Here is a 17,553-nt window from a genome sequence, read left to right on the forward strand (position 1 = left end):
GTTGTATTTCTTTGTGGTTTACTGACTGGAGATAGAATATTTATGAACCGCCAGACATACAGCTGGCTAGGGACTGTCCTTTATCTCTGCTCAGTTAAAATAAGCTCCAGGTATAGTTTCTCCTGGAGAGACGACCCACAGGGGCGGGGGTGTGGAGGGAGAGGGGAGAGGGCGGGGCTCCAGGATCCTGGTCGTCACTTACCCACCCCGGTGAGGTAGAGCAGAGCTTGGACTGGTGGGGCCTTGAGTCTGTAGTATGAAATCCGAACCTACGGGACAGCAGGAGAACAGTAATGACTTCTTTTAGTCACTCAACAAACACTGATGGGACCTCTGTTAATGTCAGCTCAGGGCAGGGCACTGGGGAGACCAAGGTGGGCAAGAACCGGTCTCAGCCTGTGAGGAGCACCCCCGCGTGATGGGAGTGGAGGGATGGCAGAAAGCTGAAATGACTGATGCCACGGAAGGGGGCTGTGGGGGGTCCAGGAATGGAGGGACTCGCTCTGCCCGGGGTGGGGGTGGTGGCGGCAGGGAGGGTGTCAGGAAGGGGCACACTTGGAGGTAGAGCTTGGAAGGGGAGCAGGGGCTCAGCAGCTGGAGGAGGCGTTAGAGGGAGACAGCTGCTGATGAGCCACGGAACTGACTCCGGCAGCAGGAGGGATGGGGGGTGGGGGGAAGACCTGAAGAGCCAGAGCGCGTGGGGACTGGGGCGCAGGGGCCTGTGTGCACACAGGAGCTTAGGCCGGGTGGCCGTCTCTTCGGGGCAGGTGCTGTGAGATGACAAAGCGCCGGCCCCTCCGCCCCGGGTTAAGGTGCAGGGAGAGCGCGGGGATGGCCCAGGCTGGCCGCGGGGCGCGGGGCGTCTGCACTGACCGTCCCGGCAAACAGGCGGCGGCGGGGACTTCCCCAAAGCACAACCAAAGAGCCGCCCCGGAAGAAGAGGAGCGCCCAAGGGGACGCGCTGGGGCCTCTGGACCGGTCCTGCAGACAGCGGGGATCCAGGGAGGTGCCACAGCCGTCGTTGTCGCTCGGTCTGGACCGTGGCATGGGCCTCTGCCTGGGCTCCCCGCCTCCCGCCTACGCCCCAGACCAGTTGCTCGCTGGCTGCAGCCCCTGGGCTCCTCCTAAAACACAAATGCGCTCCCCTTGCTCCCTGGCTGAAAACTTTCTGTTGCCCTCAGAAAATGAGGTCCCTGCTACCAGCCCGTTCTCCTGGCTCCCTCTCTCCCTCACCGCCCCCTCCACCTTCCTTTCTTGCCCTACAGAACTTCCTCAGTTTCCCCATCACGTGTCTCACGCTGTCCTCATCTGGAGTGTGCACGGCCGCCAGCTCTGCGCAGAGCCCTCTCTCCTCTCTCCCTCTCTTAGGTGGGGCGTTCGTGCCGTCCTCAGCTGGCTGCTTCTTCCAGGACGTGCTCCCCGACCACGTCCCCCACAGCCCGCCTGGGCACTCGGGCTCCGTGTCCCCCCAGGGAGGAGCCTGCGTGGCCTGTTCTCCTGGGAGCAAGTGGCCATCGGCCCAGAGGTCTGCGGGAACTCCAGAGGCCCCTGTTGAGCCCCTCTGTTGTCAAAGCGGGTGTAGTAGGTTGAATGTTGGTCCCCAAGAAGATACATCCATGTCCCAACCCCTGGAACCTGTGAATGTGACCTTATTTGGGAAAAAAGTCTCTCTGCAGATGTACGTTAAGTGCCTTGAGATGGGCCCTAAATCCAGTGACAAGCGTCCCTGTAAGAGAGGCAGAGGGAGGTTTCCCAGAGAAGGGGCGGAGGCAGTGTGACCACAGAGGCAGAGACTGGAGGGATGCAGCCACCGTCCTGGAACGGGACAGCCCCCGGAAGCTGCAAGAGGCAAGAACCGATTAACCTCTGGAGCCCTGGAGGGAATCGCGCCCTGCGGACCCCTTGATTTCACACTGTGTCCTCCAGAACCGTGAGAGAACGCGTGCTGTGGTTTTCGCCTGACTGTGGTAATCTGCTGTGGCAGCCACAGGAAACAGGTACAGGACCAGGTGCACCACTGGTAGTTGCTTATCTACCTGAATATTATCAGATGCCTCCACTTACAGGCTGTAAATCCCACGAGAGCTGCAACCTCATCTGTCTTATTCATTTCTGTATTCCCAGCGTCTGGCAGTGCCTGGCATGTGTTAGGCGCTTAGTAAACATTTGCTAAATGGATGATTAATCAAGACCCTGGCCTCCATAAACCCCTGGCGGCTCTGTCGTCTGCGAGATGCAATGGCTCAAGCAAGCCATCCCGACCTTTTCCAGGGGGAAGGAGGCTCTGCACGGCTCGTGCCGAGGACCAAGGCAGGACAGACTGTGAGCAGCTGCCGCCCAGCTGATGTCCCTCCACACTGCCACCCAGCTACCACGCTCACCTTCTGGTCGTCTGTGCTACTGCTGGCAGCTGTCATTTTCAGGGTCACCTCCAGCCCAGGGTCCAGGGGCCATTTGGAGGAGCCTGTGGGATTCATCTTGGCTGGAGGGCTGTGGGCAACATCTACGACCACTCCTGGGGACGCGCTGATGCTGAAGGACGTGCAGTCCTCAGGGGCAGAGCTGTGGAGGAGACAGAGGGACACAGTGAGGAAGGGCCTGGGCCCCCACGGCTCTCCGCGGCATTCCTTCGCTTCCCAACAGGTATAAACGCCAGGCACAGCCAGTGCTCGCTCTGACCATGTGAGTAAGTACTGTGAGGTTGTCAGGAGGCGAAGAGAGAAACAGAAAGAGAACCCCCTGACCTGGAGGGCACACACTTGACCTAGAAAGATAGCAGAGGGATGTGCACACCAAACACTCACACACAGGGATGTATGCAGAGAGCGACGTGCACATCCAGAGGTTTCCACTACACCAATACGCACACGCAGAATTGTGCACATACAAAAAACCCACCAGACTTCTGCTTCTGGAATTGTGGCAGACCAGATACTCTGAAGGACCTTCCTTTTACAAAAATAGCTGGATCATGGATAAAATATACTTTGTAAAGCATTGCTGAGCTCATGAGAAGTAAGATGAATCTTCGAGGACTAGCCTTCTCCGCACGCACACGCACACACACGCAAACACAAGCACGCACGTGCACACGCACGGTGGTTCAAGTGGAGAACACTGAAGACAAAGAGAAGATCTTAAAGGAATCCGAAAAAAAGTTGGAGTACCTATACAGGCACGGCCATTAGATTGAAAACAGATTTGTCAATAGCAATCGTGAAATCTGGAAGACAGCTGAATACTGCTTTCACAGTATTGTCAGAAAAGAACTATTAACCTAGAATTGTACACCCCCCCAAAAAGAGATATTTTCATATGAACAGAAATTGATACTTTAAAATCGACAGATTTTCACCAAAGCAACTTCTGAAGGCATAGTTTAAGAAGAAGGTATCTGATTCCATAAAGCATGGTCTGAGATGCAGGAAAGAATGGTGAACATATAAAATGGTAACTATTTTGGTAAATCTAAACAAACATGTGTATACGAAAAGCCATAAAAATATCAAAATTGTGCGATAAAAAGGGGGCAGAATGTAAATTGGCAGGGGTATGATGAGATTTGTCTGAGGTCCTTGACTGAGCGGGAATTAAGATAATGTGTAATTCTAGATTGTATAGGGTTAAACTTTTTTATGGTTAAAATACAAAAGTATTCGCCAAAAGAATAGAAATGGAGTTCACGTGGGAAAAAGACAATCATAAGAAAATGAACAGAAAAACCCCATTCAAAAAAGGCAACATAGAAAAAATTGGACAAATAAAAGTGAAAAAGGAATTGGTAAAAGCCAATACAAATATATAAATAATCAAAATAAATATAAATGGATTAATATTACCAGTAAAAGAGAGTTTTAGATTAAAGAAACAAAATATAGCTACATGCTATTTACAAGAAACACACCTAAAATATCAGCACCCAGAAAAGGAAAAGATTTTTTAAAAAGGAAAAATGATACATCAAGAAAATATTAACCAAAAGAGAGCTGGAGGTGGATATATTAATATCAAAACAATAAATTATTAGATAAAACACATTATTATCAATAGAGAGGACTACAAGCCAATAACACAAGGTTTAACTCACCTAGAAGATACTCTATAATAAACTTGTATGCACCTGATAACAGCCTCAATGTATATAAAGCAAAAATTGTTAGAAGTACAGGGAGAAGTTGACAGAACTACCATCATAGTTGAAGATTTCAACTCTTCCTTCTCAATTAACAATAGATTAAGCAGACAAAAAATTAGTAATGATATACAAGATTTTGCTAACACAATTAACAAGCTTGATTTAGTGGACATATATAGAATCCCACAACTAGCAGATATACATTTTCCCAAGCAAAGCACACATGGGTCATTAAAAAAATTGACTATGTAATTAGCCATAAAGCAAGTTTCAACAAATGTTAAAGAATAGGTAATATACAGGTAGCATATTCTTTGATCACAATGTAACTAAGTTAGAAGTCACTAACATAAAGTACATCTTTAAAAACCCCATACCTTTTGAAATTTAAAACCAGACTTCTCAATAACTGTCAAAGGATAATTAAAAATGGAAATTAAGTAATAATACTTAAAATACTTAAGCGATAATTAAAATACTATTTTCAAAACTTTAGGGGAGGTGTGAAAGTGGTACTTTGTACCTTGCAAGTTTGTATTTTTTAAAAAGGAAAGTAAAAGCTGAAAATAAAGAAAATAGAAAATATACTGTAACTTCTCAAAATAAAGAAAACAAAGATGGCAGAAACCTATCACCTAGAAAGCAAGTCAATCAATGAAGCCAAAAGTTGGTTTTTGGAATACACTAATAAAACTGACACATCTCTGGCAAGATTGACCAAGGGAAAAAGTATTAGGGAAGTAAAAAGAAACATCACTACAGGTAAAGCAGATTTTTTTCTATAGAGAATTGATAAAAGGTAAATGAAACACCCAACGCAAACATCCTATGTAACAGTGAAAATGTGAAATCCTCCCCTTTAAGATCAGGAACATGCTACGGATGCCCACGCTCACCACATCTTTTCAACATTGGATAGGCAGTTCTAGCCACTGCATCAAGAGAAGGATAGTAAACACTATAAAGACTGAAAAGTAAGCAAAAACCTGCCAATATTTGCAGACAATATAGTTGTCTGCAAACCTCAAAAGAAAAAATTAAAATTTTTTTAAAAATCAAAATGAAATAAATTAAAAAGGCAAATAGAATTTAATAAGGTGGCTAGTAGGGTCAAGACAAAAAATTCAATTACATTTGTATACACCAGCAATACATAGCTAGAAAACACAATTTTTAAAAACAGATTTAATTTACAATAGGAAAAAATACTATAAATTACCTAAGGTAAATCTAACAAAAGATGTGTAAGATGTTAATGGAGAAAATGATCAAACCTTATTGAGAGCCATTATAGAAGACCCACATAAATAGAAAGAAATAGCACATGTGTTATTAGCAAGGCTTATGGTCACAACGGTGTGAGTCCTCTCCGAATGCCTTTATATATTCAATGGAGCTCCAGGGTTTGTCATGGAACTTGACAAGTTGATTTTATAATTTACATGGAAAACAAATGGGCTAAGATAGTCAAGGTATTCAAAAGGTGAGGCACTTACTCTACCAGGTATAAGACTTATGATTAAGTATAAAGCCATGGAAATTAAGATGGGTCATAATGGCTCAAGTCAAGACAAAGGAAGGATGAAACTTAAAAGAGATCTCGCTTGATCTACGAGAGAATGGTCTTGCAGTGACCAGGGCACGGTGGAGACTGCATTATAAATGCTGAGACAATTGCTCATTCATATGGAAAATGACTAAATTGGGTAAATAATAAAAGAACTAAATTGATCCCAGCCTCACACCATACACGAAAATCAGCTCTGGGCAGATAAAGGCAGAACTTTGAATCTTTTAAAAGAAGATGCAGGAGAACATCTTTATGCTCTTTCTGAAACAAGACACAAAACCAATGGACATGAAGGAAAAGCTTGAAAAATTCAACTAGATGAAAATAAGTAACTTCTGTCCATCAGAAGACACCATAAAGTGAAAAGACAAGCACAAGCTAAGGAGAAAACACATTCACAACGTAAAACTGGCAAAGGCTCAGCATGCCTTTGGGTGAGCTTGGACGTGGCACCTGCCCCAGTCAAGCCTTAACATGACCACAGTTCCGCTGACCTTGACTGTCAGAGACTTTGGGGCAGAGGACACAGCTAAGCCATACCAGGTTTCCTACCTATAGAAACTATGAGATAATAAATGTTGTTTTGAGCCACCAAGTTTTGGGGCAATTTGTTGCACACCAATAGATAACTAATCCAGTGTACCAAAAGAAAGACAGGAGGGAGGGGGAGCTGGGGAGAGAGAGAGAAAAAAAGAAAGAAAGAGAAAGAAAGGAAGGGAGAGAGGGAGAAAGAAAGAAGAGAGAGAGAGAAAAAAGAAAGAATAAAGAGGCCGGGCGTGGTGGCTCACACCTGTAATCCTAGCTGGGAGGCCGAGGGGGGAGGATCACTTGAGCTCAGGAGTTTGAGACCAGCCTGAGCAAGGGTGAGACCCTGTCTCTACCAAAAATAAAAAGAAATTAGCTGGGCATGGTGGCGCATGCCTGTAGTCTCAGCTACTTGGGAGGCTGAGGCAGGAGTATCGCTTGAGCCCAGGAGTTTGAGGTCGCTGTCAGCTATGATGATGCCACAGCACTCTAGCTGGGGTGACAGAGGGAGACTCTGTCTTAAAAAAAAAGAAAAGAAAAGAAAAAGAAAAAGGAAGGAAGAAAGACACAAATTGCGTAGAAGAAAATTAATCTTACCACTTAGAGACAATCACTAACACTTTGTTATTATCCTTCAGGAGATAAAATTTTGACATAAACTTTGAAAAACCAAAGAGATCTGAAGACGATGAAAAGGAGGATTCTTTTCCCCCTGATTTTATTTCGTTTACTGCTCGCCCTGGCGGGGACCCTCATCCCAGCCCCATGAAGTCAACTTCAAATTCTCGGGCCACAGTGATCGTTCAGAGAGCACTTGCTCTGCTCCAGGCACTGTTCAGGTTCTCTTCATAAATGAACTCATTCAGCTCTCACCGCCAGCCTGTAAGGCAGGCACTGTCATCATCTCCATTTTACAGACGAGGAAACCGAGGCGCAGAGGCAGGAGGGGCAGAGTCAAAGAAGATATAGTGATGAAGCAGAGGCTGGGGCTGGAGCGATGCTGTTGCTGGAAGGGGCCGCGAGCCAAGGAGTGCAGGTGGCTTCTAGAAGCCTCAAAAGGCAAGAACTGCGTCCTCCACCGGAGCCTCCAGGAGGGACGCAGCCCTGCCGACACCTCGGTTTAAGGACCGTGAGACCCATTTTTGGACTTCTGATCTGCAGAACTGTAAGGCAATAAATCTGTGCTATTTGAAGTCATTAAGTTTGTGGCAATTTGTTACGGCAGCAACGGGAAACTGATACACTCTCCATCTGTGCGTGCCGCTCACTCGAACTTAGGTAAACTCTGCTCTCTCAGGGATGTCAAGGCTGGGAACTGAAAAAGTTGCAGGTAACCAAAAAACACTGGAACCAAACAGTGTCCTCATAAGAAAAAAGAAAAAGCAGGTGGCATGTTTTAGGACAGTTAAAAAAAAAAAAAAGTCCAAATGCCAATTTTTGCTGTATCATTAGCATATGAGCAGCAAAAGTGAAAATATAAAAATGTTTATTCACAGATCAAGCAGAAAAAGTCACCGGGAAGTCTAATCAAGAGGTTAGTTCACAATCAGTAGTCACATACTCTCCCCTCCTCCGTTTAGGAATTCAGCTTTTAACATTTCTGTCACCCTCAGTGACATTTCAGGCTTGGCACCTTCCCCCGTCCTGACGGTCCTGCCCAAGCGGACTTCCACATGCCCGTGCCTGCAGCAGGTGACCAGCTAGCCACCTTTCTCAACGTGGCCATCAACCTCTGTTCTCACAATCACCCTAGGGCGGGGCATGCTCATTTTTATTTTGCAGGTGAGAAAACTGAGGTTCGGGGAGACAAAGTGACTTGTCCAGCTCCCGGGCTGCTAACGGCGGGTCCGGGTCTGCGGACAGCCCAGCCCGATGCCGTTTCCACCACGCCACGGTTGCCTCATTCTGGCGTTTGCCACACCCTGCTGTGCCCACCTTCGGGCACGTCCTGAAGACCAGCAGTTCTCAAAGTGTGGTCCTCGGAACGGCAGCATCAGCCTCGCCTGGGAGTCTGTTAGAAATGCAGATTCTCGGGCTTCACCCAGAGCTACTGAGCCGGAAACTCTAGGGGTGGGGCCCAGCAAGCTGTGTTCAACACGCTTCCAGATGATTCTGATGCACGCTCAAGTGTGGGAACCACTGCCATAGAAGATGCCAATATGCGTTTGTCGCATTACCCTGATTTTGAGTAGAGTCTGAGGGAACCGTGAGTGGTGCACGGGGCAGAATGAGGAAGGCTTTGTGTGAGCCTTGTTGTTGTTATGTTCCTAGGAGCAAAAGCCACCGAGGTGGGTGGAATTGTTCCGGGATCTGCAGATTTGCTGAGCCAGAGAAGAGGACACCCAAGTTTCTCACTCGAGAGATGAAGAGGTGATGAAGCTGGAAGGTAATGGGGCAGAGAGACTCAGAGTGTTCAGGTCAACAGAAGTTGGGATCAATATAGTGGACAATAGGGAGCCAGAGTCGGCTCTGGAGGAAGGGAGTGACACGATCACCATGACGTCAGTGGAAGTGGAGGCTCAGGACTGCATGGAAGAAGCTCGGAACTGGGAGATGGGAGGTGAGGAGGTGGTCTTGAAAGCCCCTTGAATAATTTAGGGTTGTCACGTGGCCACGCAGCTCAGGAATGGTGGAGCTGGGATCCCAACCAGGATCAGCTTCTGCCCAACACGCAGGTGAAAAGTACCCCCTGTCAGGAGCCGGTAGGGGGACAGGGCAGGGGTGTTACTGGGCTAACAGGAAAGTGGGGAGGGCAGGCTTGTCCCCAGAGCAAGGAAAGGGCAGGTGGCCAGGCTGGGTTTGTTTGCAGCCAACCGTCCAGGTGGTGGCAGCCCTCGGATGGGGACAGAGAGAGGAGGGGTCAGGGAGGCACCCAGGCCCAGGTGACAGGTGCAGTCCCGAGGGCTGTGAGGTCACCGAGGGTGGGGACTGAGGGTTGGGGGAGGAGTCCCTGAATGGGAACCCAGCTTCTGACGTGGGATTTTCACCTGAAAATGAAAGGAAGAATTCATGGGAAAAGGGTGTGGCCCACAGCAGGCATCGATTTCCAGAAAGTTCTCTCTTTCTCTTCTCCTCCTCCCTCTCCTGTTGAATTCGCACCACAGTCTTTGACCAAAGGAGGCAGCGGAGGGTCCTTCCTGAAGGACCATGGAAGCAGGACAGACCATGCCCCAGGGGCCTGAGATACGCGGCCCTGTCCTGGCAAGGGAGGGTAATGGCCGACCAGGACGGTCAAATGTTTCTGTGCGTACGTGTCTCTCTCTCTCTCTCTCTCTCTCTCTCTCTCTCTCTCTCTCACTTTCTCCCTTGTGTCCTCCCCCCTCTCTTGTTGCAAAAAGATTTCAAGATAACTGAGCACTTAGAACGAACCAGGCACTATGGGGGGGCACAGATGAATACGACACTCCCTGTGCTCAATTTTCTTTCATTCATTCAACAAACACTTAAAGAGCACCTACTCTACCTACTATGTGCCAGACGCCGTCCTCCCTGAATCACACACTCGTTCATTCATTCAATTACTCAATCAGCACTCACTCGCTCACCGCCCCCTACGTGCCCAACTGTGTGCTGGGGACAAAGGTGGTTCGGACAAGCTGGCGGATCTGGGGTCCCCTTGTGGGCTTCCCAAGCCCTCCTTGACAAGGACACCCTTCTACGTCTGCCGAACTCCAGTCGCGGGTGTCCCTGCCTGTCCCCTTGGCTCTCGTGGAGGTTTCCCCACCTGCTCCCAGGCTGGTCCCCACGCAGATGGGGGTCAGGGAGCAGGAGGGCAGGGTTGTGGTTCCCCCAGGGAGCGCAGGCCTGGGCCTGCGTGCTGACTCCCCGGGTCGGGAGATCACTGGGGCCAGCGTGGACGGAGTGACAAACTCCACCGTACTCACAGCACACAGGCCCCCTGTCTACGCCAGCCGGCCGGGCCACTGCACGTGCTTGTGGTTCTGTACTCAAGCGTCACCAGCCGGTCTGAGCGGTTGGACCAGACGCTGTCCCACAGGCCTGAGGCCCGAGGCGCCCTGGCTCAGCTGCCCAGGGAAACCTCTCCCAGGCCAGCCCTCTAGGGGATGGAGGGGGCGATGATCTTGGGCGGCTTCTGACAGGCTGCCTGACCTTGGCCAAGCCACAGACCCTGCCTGGGTCTCGGGGTCCTCCTCCATGGGAGGGGAATAACGTTTCCATGCCTCCGAGGTGGCCGTGATGTTCCGAGGACGGCCCGTGGTGATGTGCTCAGTGCCGGTGGCCGATAATAGTAACAGTGAATGGGACGTGGCTCAGCCTGTGCCCCGGGCAGGGCTCCCAGCCAAGGGCTTCCCCGGTGGCACCGGTGCCCGTCTGCTCGGTGCCTGCGTTCATCATGCGCCTCCTGCCAGGCAGAACCGGAATGCAGGAAAGGCCCTTGTTTCTTTGCCAGGGCCAGGAGGCTCGCTCCCTTGGCTCTCCGTGCTGCTGTTTGCCTTCGTTCTCACAACGCCTCGGCGATGAGCCAGGCCTCCCCAGCCACCTGGGCACCGTGGCTGGAGGATGGGTTCAGGAGCGGGCCACGCCATGCGTTTGGTGCAATAGGAAAATGAAGAAGGGGCTCAAAGAGCAACGGGGAGACGGAGGCTTGGGGCCAAGGAGCACGTGGCACGTGGGCTGAGTGCTGAGTCTGCCCCGGCTCCCTCTGCCCGAGAGGGGCCCGGAGAAGGGCACACACAGGCGGGTCTGCCACCTTTACAGCCACCCTCTCTGCCAGACGGGGAAACTGAGGCTCAGAGAGGCAAGACCCAGCTGCGAAGTGGCACCACTGGGACTCAACTCTAGGATATGCGCTTTCCTGTAGCTGCTTTCCGGGTGTTCTCAGCTACTCTAAACAAAGAACTTTCATAAACATGTGGGTTTTTTGCTGTGTGTATGTCGTAAGATGTGTGTGTTGTCGTAAGATAATCCAGAGCTGGATCTTCTTGTAACTTGCCACCCCCTCTGTAGAGCCCCAGATAGTGACATCACTCCTCCAACTCCAGCACCCCACATCTCCTTATCAGCGACCCCCAGTAGGACCCCACTCAGGGTGTGCTGCGCTCTCATGTACGGAGGCTCCTGCAGTCCTTACCGCGGAGGGGGCCTCTCTGCTGGGCACTCGGTACGCATTACACAATTTAATCTTTGCCACAACCCAGCACGGGGGTGTTAACGTTCCCACTTTACAGATGGGTAAACCGAGGCTCAGAGACACTAACAAACTCATCCATGCTCCCTGCTGAGATCCTGGAAGGAAGAAGAGACCCCATGGATGGCAGCTTCAGAATGCCCACCGCCCTCTGCAATTGGCGCCTCCTGGCCCCCACCCATCCATTTCAGGCTGTTTCCAAATCCTCTGGATGCTGAATGAGCCTGGCTCACCAGGGAGCCGTGCCCAGTGAGGTCAACCCCCCAACACTTGGAGGAGGTAGGGTGGGTTTAGGGTCAGACAGTCCTGGGTTCGAATCTCCTGGCTTTGCCACCTTTAATTCATGTGATCTTGGGTAGGTGTTTTCACCTCTGGAAGCCTCAGTTTGCTCATCTCTAAAATGGGCATGCTGATAGTGTTTACCTTGCAGGATTTTGGCAAGGCTTAGAAATCGTGAACAAAAAGGGCCTGGCACATAACAGCTGGGGTCGTGATGCCTCCCTGACCCAAGCCACAGCGTCACAGAAAGCCCGTGACAGATTTCATCTGTCATATTCATCTCAGGTCAGTGGAATTTTGTTTGGATGTAATCAATGTATTTTGCAAGGACAGTACTTTCCAAACTCAGAATAAAAGTCCCAAGCAGAGCTTGTGACAGCAGCTCTGGAACAGGCACCTGCAGCCCTGCACTCTGTTCCTGACTGGGTGACCTTGTCATTTTAAACCCTGGGGTCTCTGAGCCTGGGGACAGAGGGCGGGGCTTGAGCACAGGGAGGCCTGGGCATGCTGGGGGGTGTATCAGGGAAGAGGAGCTGGTGAGGAGGGAGTGGCCCATCCCACCTGCTGTTTAGGAAAAGGGCATGGCTGTGCAGGATGGGAGGGAGGGCTGGCTGGGCTGTGGCAAGGACAGGTAGGAAGTGACAGGAAGGGTCAGAACAGGGACGACGGGGAAAGAGGAGGGTCTGGGCACCAGGCTGCCTGGGTCTGAGTCCCGGCTCCCCCACTTCCCAGCTGTGTGGCTTCAGGTGGTTTACTTAACCTCTTGAAGCCTCAGTTTCCCCTTCTATAAAACAGGAATAACAGCATTGCCTGCCTCGTAAGGCTGTTAGATGCAGGAAGTGTGATATAAATACTGTAAATAGTAGCTACCACTGTATGAGACGCCCAGGACCTAGAAGGACAGGGCTCAAGGTCTGGCTGAAGGAGGACGAAAGGACGATTTTAAGGTACCTGTGAACTTGGAGTCCCCGTCCTTTCTGGGAGAAGTGGGCAGTGCCTTCCTCTTGGCCCAGCCCCCGCCAGCTCCCCGCGCACCTCTCTGGGGCCAGAACAAGCACCGGTGCCCTCGATCCTCCATCCTCCACGCTGGGCAGAGGGCTAGCTGGGCTTGCTGACGGCGGCCTGGGCTAGCTCCGGCCCTTCCGTTTCCTCCACCCCCACTCCCAAGCAGCTCATTCTTGGGGGAGTCGGGGGCCTCAAATGATGTCAAGCTTTCTCTTTTTCCATTACTCCCCTACCTTTCAGTCTTCTGCCTCGCTCCTGTGGCCCTGGGGAGGCCACACTGATATTTACTGCTGTTCTCCGGCTGCTGGGATTCAGGCAGCAAAGTGACACTTTCAAGAAAATGTCCCAGACACTCCTGTGGGCCCAGCCTGGGATAGGGGAGGCCAGGAGCAGCCCCTGCTCTTACTGACAGCAGCAGTAATGGCGACAGCCACACACAGTCCCCGAGAGCGTTCCTCCGCTGTCTCGTTTAACCCAGAGCTTGACACGGGGCTTGGCGCGCAGTAGGTACTCAAGTGGGATTGTTGAATGAACGGATGAATGAACCAGGGATAGGCCCAGCACTGTGCTAAGTACTCAACTGATGTTTTCACATTTGAGTCCTATAACAACCTTACAAAGTGGGTATTGTCCCCATTTCACAGACAAGAAAACTGAGGCTTAGTTGCCCAAGGCTGCCCAGCTAGCTAACAGGGCCAAGGGCAGGGCCAAGATTCCTGCCTCAGTCTCTCTTGTGCTGGAGCCCCTATCATCACCCCCACACTATTACACACCCACCGACGGAGCCTTGGCTAAGAGGTGTGAGGTAACAGACTGCATCGTGAACCAGGTATGGGTCAGCAAGCCCAGGTTCTAGCCTTGCTTCCAGAGCACACTTGCTGTGTGACCTTGAGCAAGTCACAGACCCTCTCTGAGCTTCCGTTGCCTTAATGATGAAAGGAAGACAGATGGCCCTGTTTGCCCCATATTAATTCATTTGTGGTGAGGTCCTGGCGAACCTGCACTTGCACACGGCAAAGAACCCACCGCCGTGAGTCCGGCACCTCCCAGGGCTGCTGGAGTCTCATCTCTCTGGCTGCTCCCCTGGCAGCAGCTGCAGAGGCTGGAGCCTGGAGCCATGAGCTCCTCTGCCAGCAGAACCGGCTTGTCCAGCATCACCCGACCTGTCCCCCGGCCCCCAGAAGGTCCCCCTCTCACCTGCAGACATCAAGCTGAGTGGAGGTGCCCAGCACACACACAGCATGGGTGGGCCACTCTGGGGCCACACGGATCACTGTCTCCTGGGCCATTGTCCAGCCAGCTCGTCCCTCTGGCTGTAGGAAGCCCCTGGGCTGGTTCCTTTATACCGCCCAGCAGAGGCCATGAGTCAGCACCTGCGGTCTGGGGCCCAGCGGCTCGGCCCCTCCCCACTCAGGCCCGGGTGTGGGCTCTCACCCCCTCCTCTGCGCTGGGGCTTCCCTTTGGACCCCCAGATGGCACTGTTGATGCCAGCACTAGTGACAAGCTGGCTCTGTCACTTCCCTGGGAAGGGCTGGGTCCAAGTCCTCGTACACAAAGCCCCATCTCTCCTGGGGGTCAGGAACACCTGGATGCACCCAGCCTCACGTAACTCTACCAAACAGGGTGTCAGAGAGGAGAAGCCGGGAAAAGCAGGGGGATTTCAGCAAGAGGTCACAGCCCAGGCTACACATTCCAAGAGCAACAGGACAAGTCTCCCCAGCTGGGCCGCGCACGTGACACAGCTCACCTTCCCGGGTGTCTTCTCTGTGCTGGGCACCTTTCTCTGCACTTCACGTGGAACAGCTCATTGCAACAATCCTGCGAACTAGGTTCTACTATTCTCTCATTTCATCCTTATAGCAGCCCTCTGAGGTTCATGCCATTATTATACCCATTTTACAGAGGAAGAAACTGAGGCACAGAGAGGTTACATAGCCAGAAAGAGGTAGATCCAGACTACGAGGCGTACTAGCTGCCTGTCTATGTGACATGTGCTTTGCAGATTTCATCACAGCTACCTCTTACTGCAATTCAAGGTAGGCATCTATGGGCTTATTGTTACAAGCCATTTTACAGAATCAAAACCGAAGCTCAGAGAGGAGAAGTGGTTTGCCCAAGGTGCCATAGCTAGCAGGTGTCAGAGCGGGGAGGGGAAGATGGGCTTCCTGGCCTGGAAGCCGGTGTGTTCTCTGCACACTCGAGGATGCCTGCCTCTTGCTGGGGCCCCTGGGTGTCAGACTAGACAGTGCAAGTGTGGGCCACACCTGCCATGGGGACACTCACTTGGCCACAGAGCTGTGGTTGCCCCTGGGATGTTGGTGCCAGGCTCTGCCTGCTAATAGGGTGATGGGTGGGAGGACAGACAGGTTTCAGCAGGGAGTACCCGGAAGGAATGTGCCTGGGGATCTAGAATGAGCATAGAATGTTCCAGACGTTGGAGATCTTGTGTATGTTTTAGTTTGTTTGCTTTGGCTTTGAAGCAAAGGATTTGCTTCATTAATTAAGAGGTGGGCTGTGGGGTTAGGCAGTCTTGAGTTCCAATCCTGCTTCGTTCCAGCACCCGCATGAGCTGGGTCCTATCAGACACCCATGTAGAGAAGCAGCCACTAATGCTCGGAGAGGCCACGATACTCCCAGGGTCCCGCAACCCCTACCGTGGGGATCTGGACCCAGGCCACCTTCTCTGGGCACAAAGCCCGCTTTCTGTACCAGTGGACGACGTGGCCAGACCCGATGAGCTGGTGCATCTACGTGACTACCTGCACACAGTGGGTCTTAATGAACCCAATTTCTCGGGCTGGTCATGTGATTAGAACTAGCTTGAGTTTCTAATGGAAAGTGGCAGGAGGCAGCCATTGATTGTCAGAGAGAGATGATGGTGGCTCAGGCCAGGGTGGCAGCAGCGGAGGAGGGGAGGAGGGGTCGGATGCTGGACATTTTGTGACAGTACAGCCAATAGGATTTGCAGAAGGATGGGATGCAGGGTGTAAAGAAGAGAGAGGAATCAAGGATGACTCCAAAGTTCGGGGCCTGCGTACCTGGCAGGGTGGAGCTGCCCGCAGCTGGGCAGGGAGGGCGGGGGGAGAGCAGGAGTTTGGAAGTGGCTATGCTGAGTGTGAGTCGGTGTGGAGACGCCTTGGAGGGTGTTTGGACGCACAGCTCTGGAGTTTAAGCAGCAGGACCAGGAAGGAAAGGACAGACCTGTGAGATGTCAACAACCCCAGCTGCCCTCGGGAGTGAGCGTGGATGGAGAAGACAGAGCCCGAGGGATGAGCCCTGGGACCCTCCACCGGAGACCCGGAGGGAGTGGCCAGCGAGAGGAGAAGCAAAAGGGAGAATATGGTTATTTGCTATTTCACAAGGAGCAAGGGAAACCCAGGTTTGTGCGCACACACATACACACACGCACACACACACACACACACACACACACACACACATGCACATACTTGCTTGGGGAAAGCAGCTGCACTCGTGAAACAAAGCCTCTTTGCAGACCTGCACCTGGACAGCGAGGGCGGTGGGCCCAGTTATGGGCAGGGCAGAGGGCAGGGGCCGAGGCAGACAGACCTGCGGCTATGCGGGCACCACCTACACCCGCAGCTCTGGCGGTACCATGACATAGCCGCTCCCTTACTGTTGGAGGTGGAGGCTGTCTGCAAGTTTTCAGTATCACAAACCAGGCTGCGAAGCATTCATCGTGCCCACGTCTGTGGTTGTTTGCAGGGACTTTGTAGATTCATCTTTGCCTGTCCTGGCTGCACCTCCCTGCCCAGACTTAAACTAGGTGCTCACTAAACACTGGTGGCTGAATACCGTGGTTGTTTGTGTCCTTGGCACCCGGCCCAGCACTTGACCCAGGGGTGGGGGCCCTGAGGACAGCGTCCTCTGAGGATCCTTGAGAGCCTGGCCTGGCTGCTACTCTTGCTGATGGCATTAACCCTTTCAGAGCCTGAAGGGGGCCTCTGGGGCTGGGAGGCAAACTCTCCTACGCAGAATCCAGGCCAGAGACCCGGAGGAAGGGGCCTCTCTTCCTGCCCAGGGGCAGAAGCACCAGCCAGCTCACGAAGAGGAAGTGAGGCTGGTCTGAGGGTTGCCCAATGCCCTCTAGGCATTTGGGGCCCAGATTGCTGGCCACCTGGGCTGCTGTCCCAGGGACTGGCGTGGCTGGCCTTCCCCCGGTGATTGCAATTACATCATTCTGGGGAAAGGAATTGGGGTCAGGGAACTTTCCCAGAGCCTGGGAAAGTGCGATGCCGCATGAGGAGTAGACGGCCTGGCCGTTCCTCCAGCATTAGCCATTTGTAAATGTAGTTGAGAAGCACTTCCTGGGCTGTTCAATCAACAAACACTATCGAATCCCTCCTAGGTGCCGGGCACTCTCTTAGAGGCTAACTTAGGCTTTGTTTAGCATGGATTTACAAGGACCCAGGGTGACATCAGAGACCACCATCTATTAAACACCTGCTATGTCCTACACCTGTCACCGGGTCCTTGAGCTATATTATTTCTAATTCTCACCATAACCCAGCAGAGCAGCAATTACAATCTCATTTCCACAGAGCAGTGAAGCACCAAGCTCCAGGTCACATGGCTTCTAAGCGGGTTTCAAACCCATGCTCTGCCCTGGTGTCACCCTGACCTCTGCTGGGCCCTTGACACGCATCACCTCTGGTCCTCACAGCAACCTTAGTGTCTCTCCCATTTTCCTGATGAGGAAACTGAGTCTCAGAGGAGTTGGGTAATCACGCAAAGTCACAGGCATGAGGAAGTGGAGATGCTTGGGCTTAATTTTGCTGGGCCTGACTCCCGAGGCTGTGCGGCTGCCCCCAGGCCAGGTCCCTTGGCTGGTCAGCACCCACGTCCCTTCCAGCACAAAGGCCCCCAGAC

The 17,553-nt window shown here is 51.9% G+C and overlaps 1 protein-coding gene across 2 annotated transcripts in view; it reads right to left on the reverse strand.

Annotated features, from left to right (window-relative positions):
* PADI4 (peptidyl arginine deiminase, type IV) overlaps window positions 1-13,975 on the reverse strand; it is a 51,230-nt gene extending 37,255 nt beyond the window's left edge. For both annotated transcript variants that reach the window (XM_012662656.1, XM_012662657.1), the window contains exons 1-3: window positions 13,861-13,975; window positions 2,382-2,562; window positions 203-269 (exon numbers count right to left, since the gene is read on the reverse strand). In XM_012662656.1, coding sequence (XP_012518110.1) covers window positions 203-269; window positions 2,382-2,562; window positions 13,861-13,952 — 340 coding nt within the window. In that variant the 5' untranslated portion in view covers window positions 13,953-13,975. The remainder of the gene's footprint in view (window positions 1-202; window positions 270-2,381; window positions 2,563-13,860) is intronic.
* Window positions 13,976-17,553: the final 3,578 nt, after the last annotated feature.

This window comes from Propithecus coquereli, unplaced genomic scaffold, assembly GCF_000956105.1.
Source record: "Propithecus coquereli isolate 6110/MARCELLA unplaced genomic scaffold, Pcoq_1.0 Scaffold77, whole genome shotgun sequence".
Taxonomy (NCBI): Eukaryota; Metazoa; Chordata; class Mammalia; order Primates; family Indriidae; genus Propithecus; species Propithecus coquereli.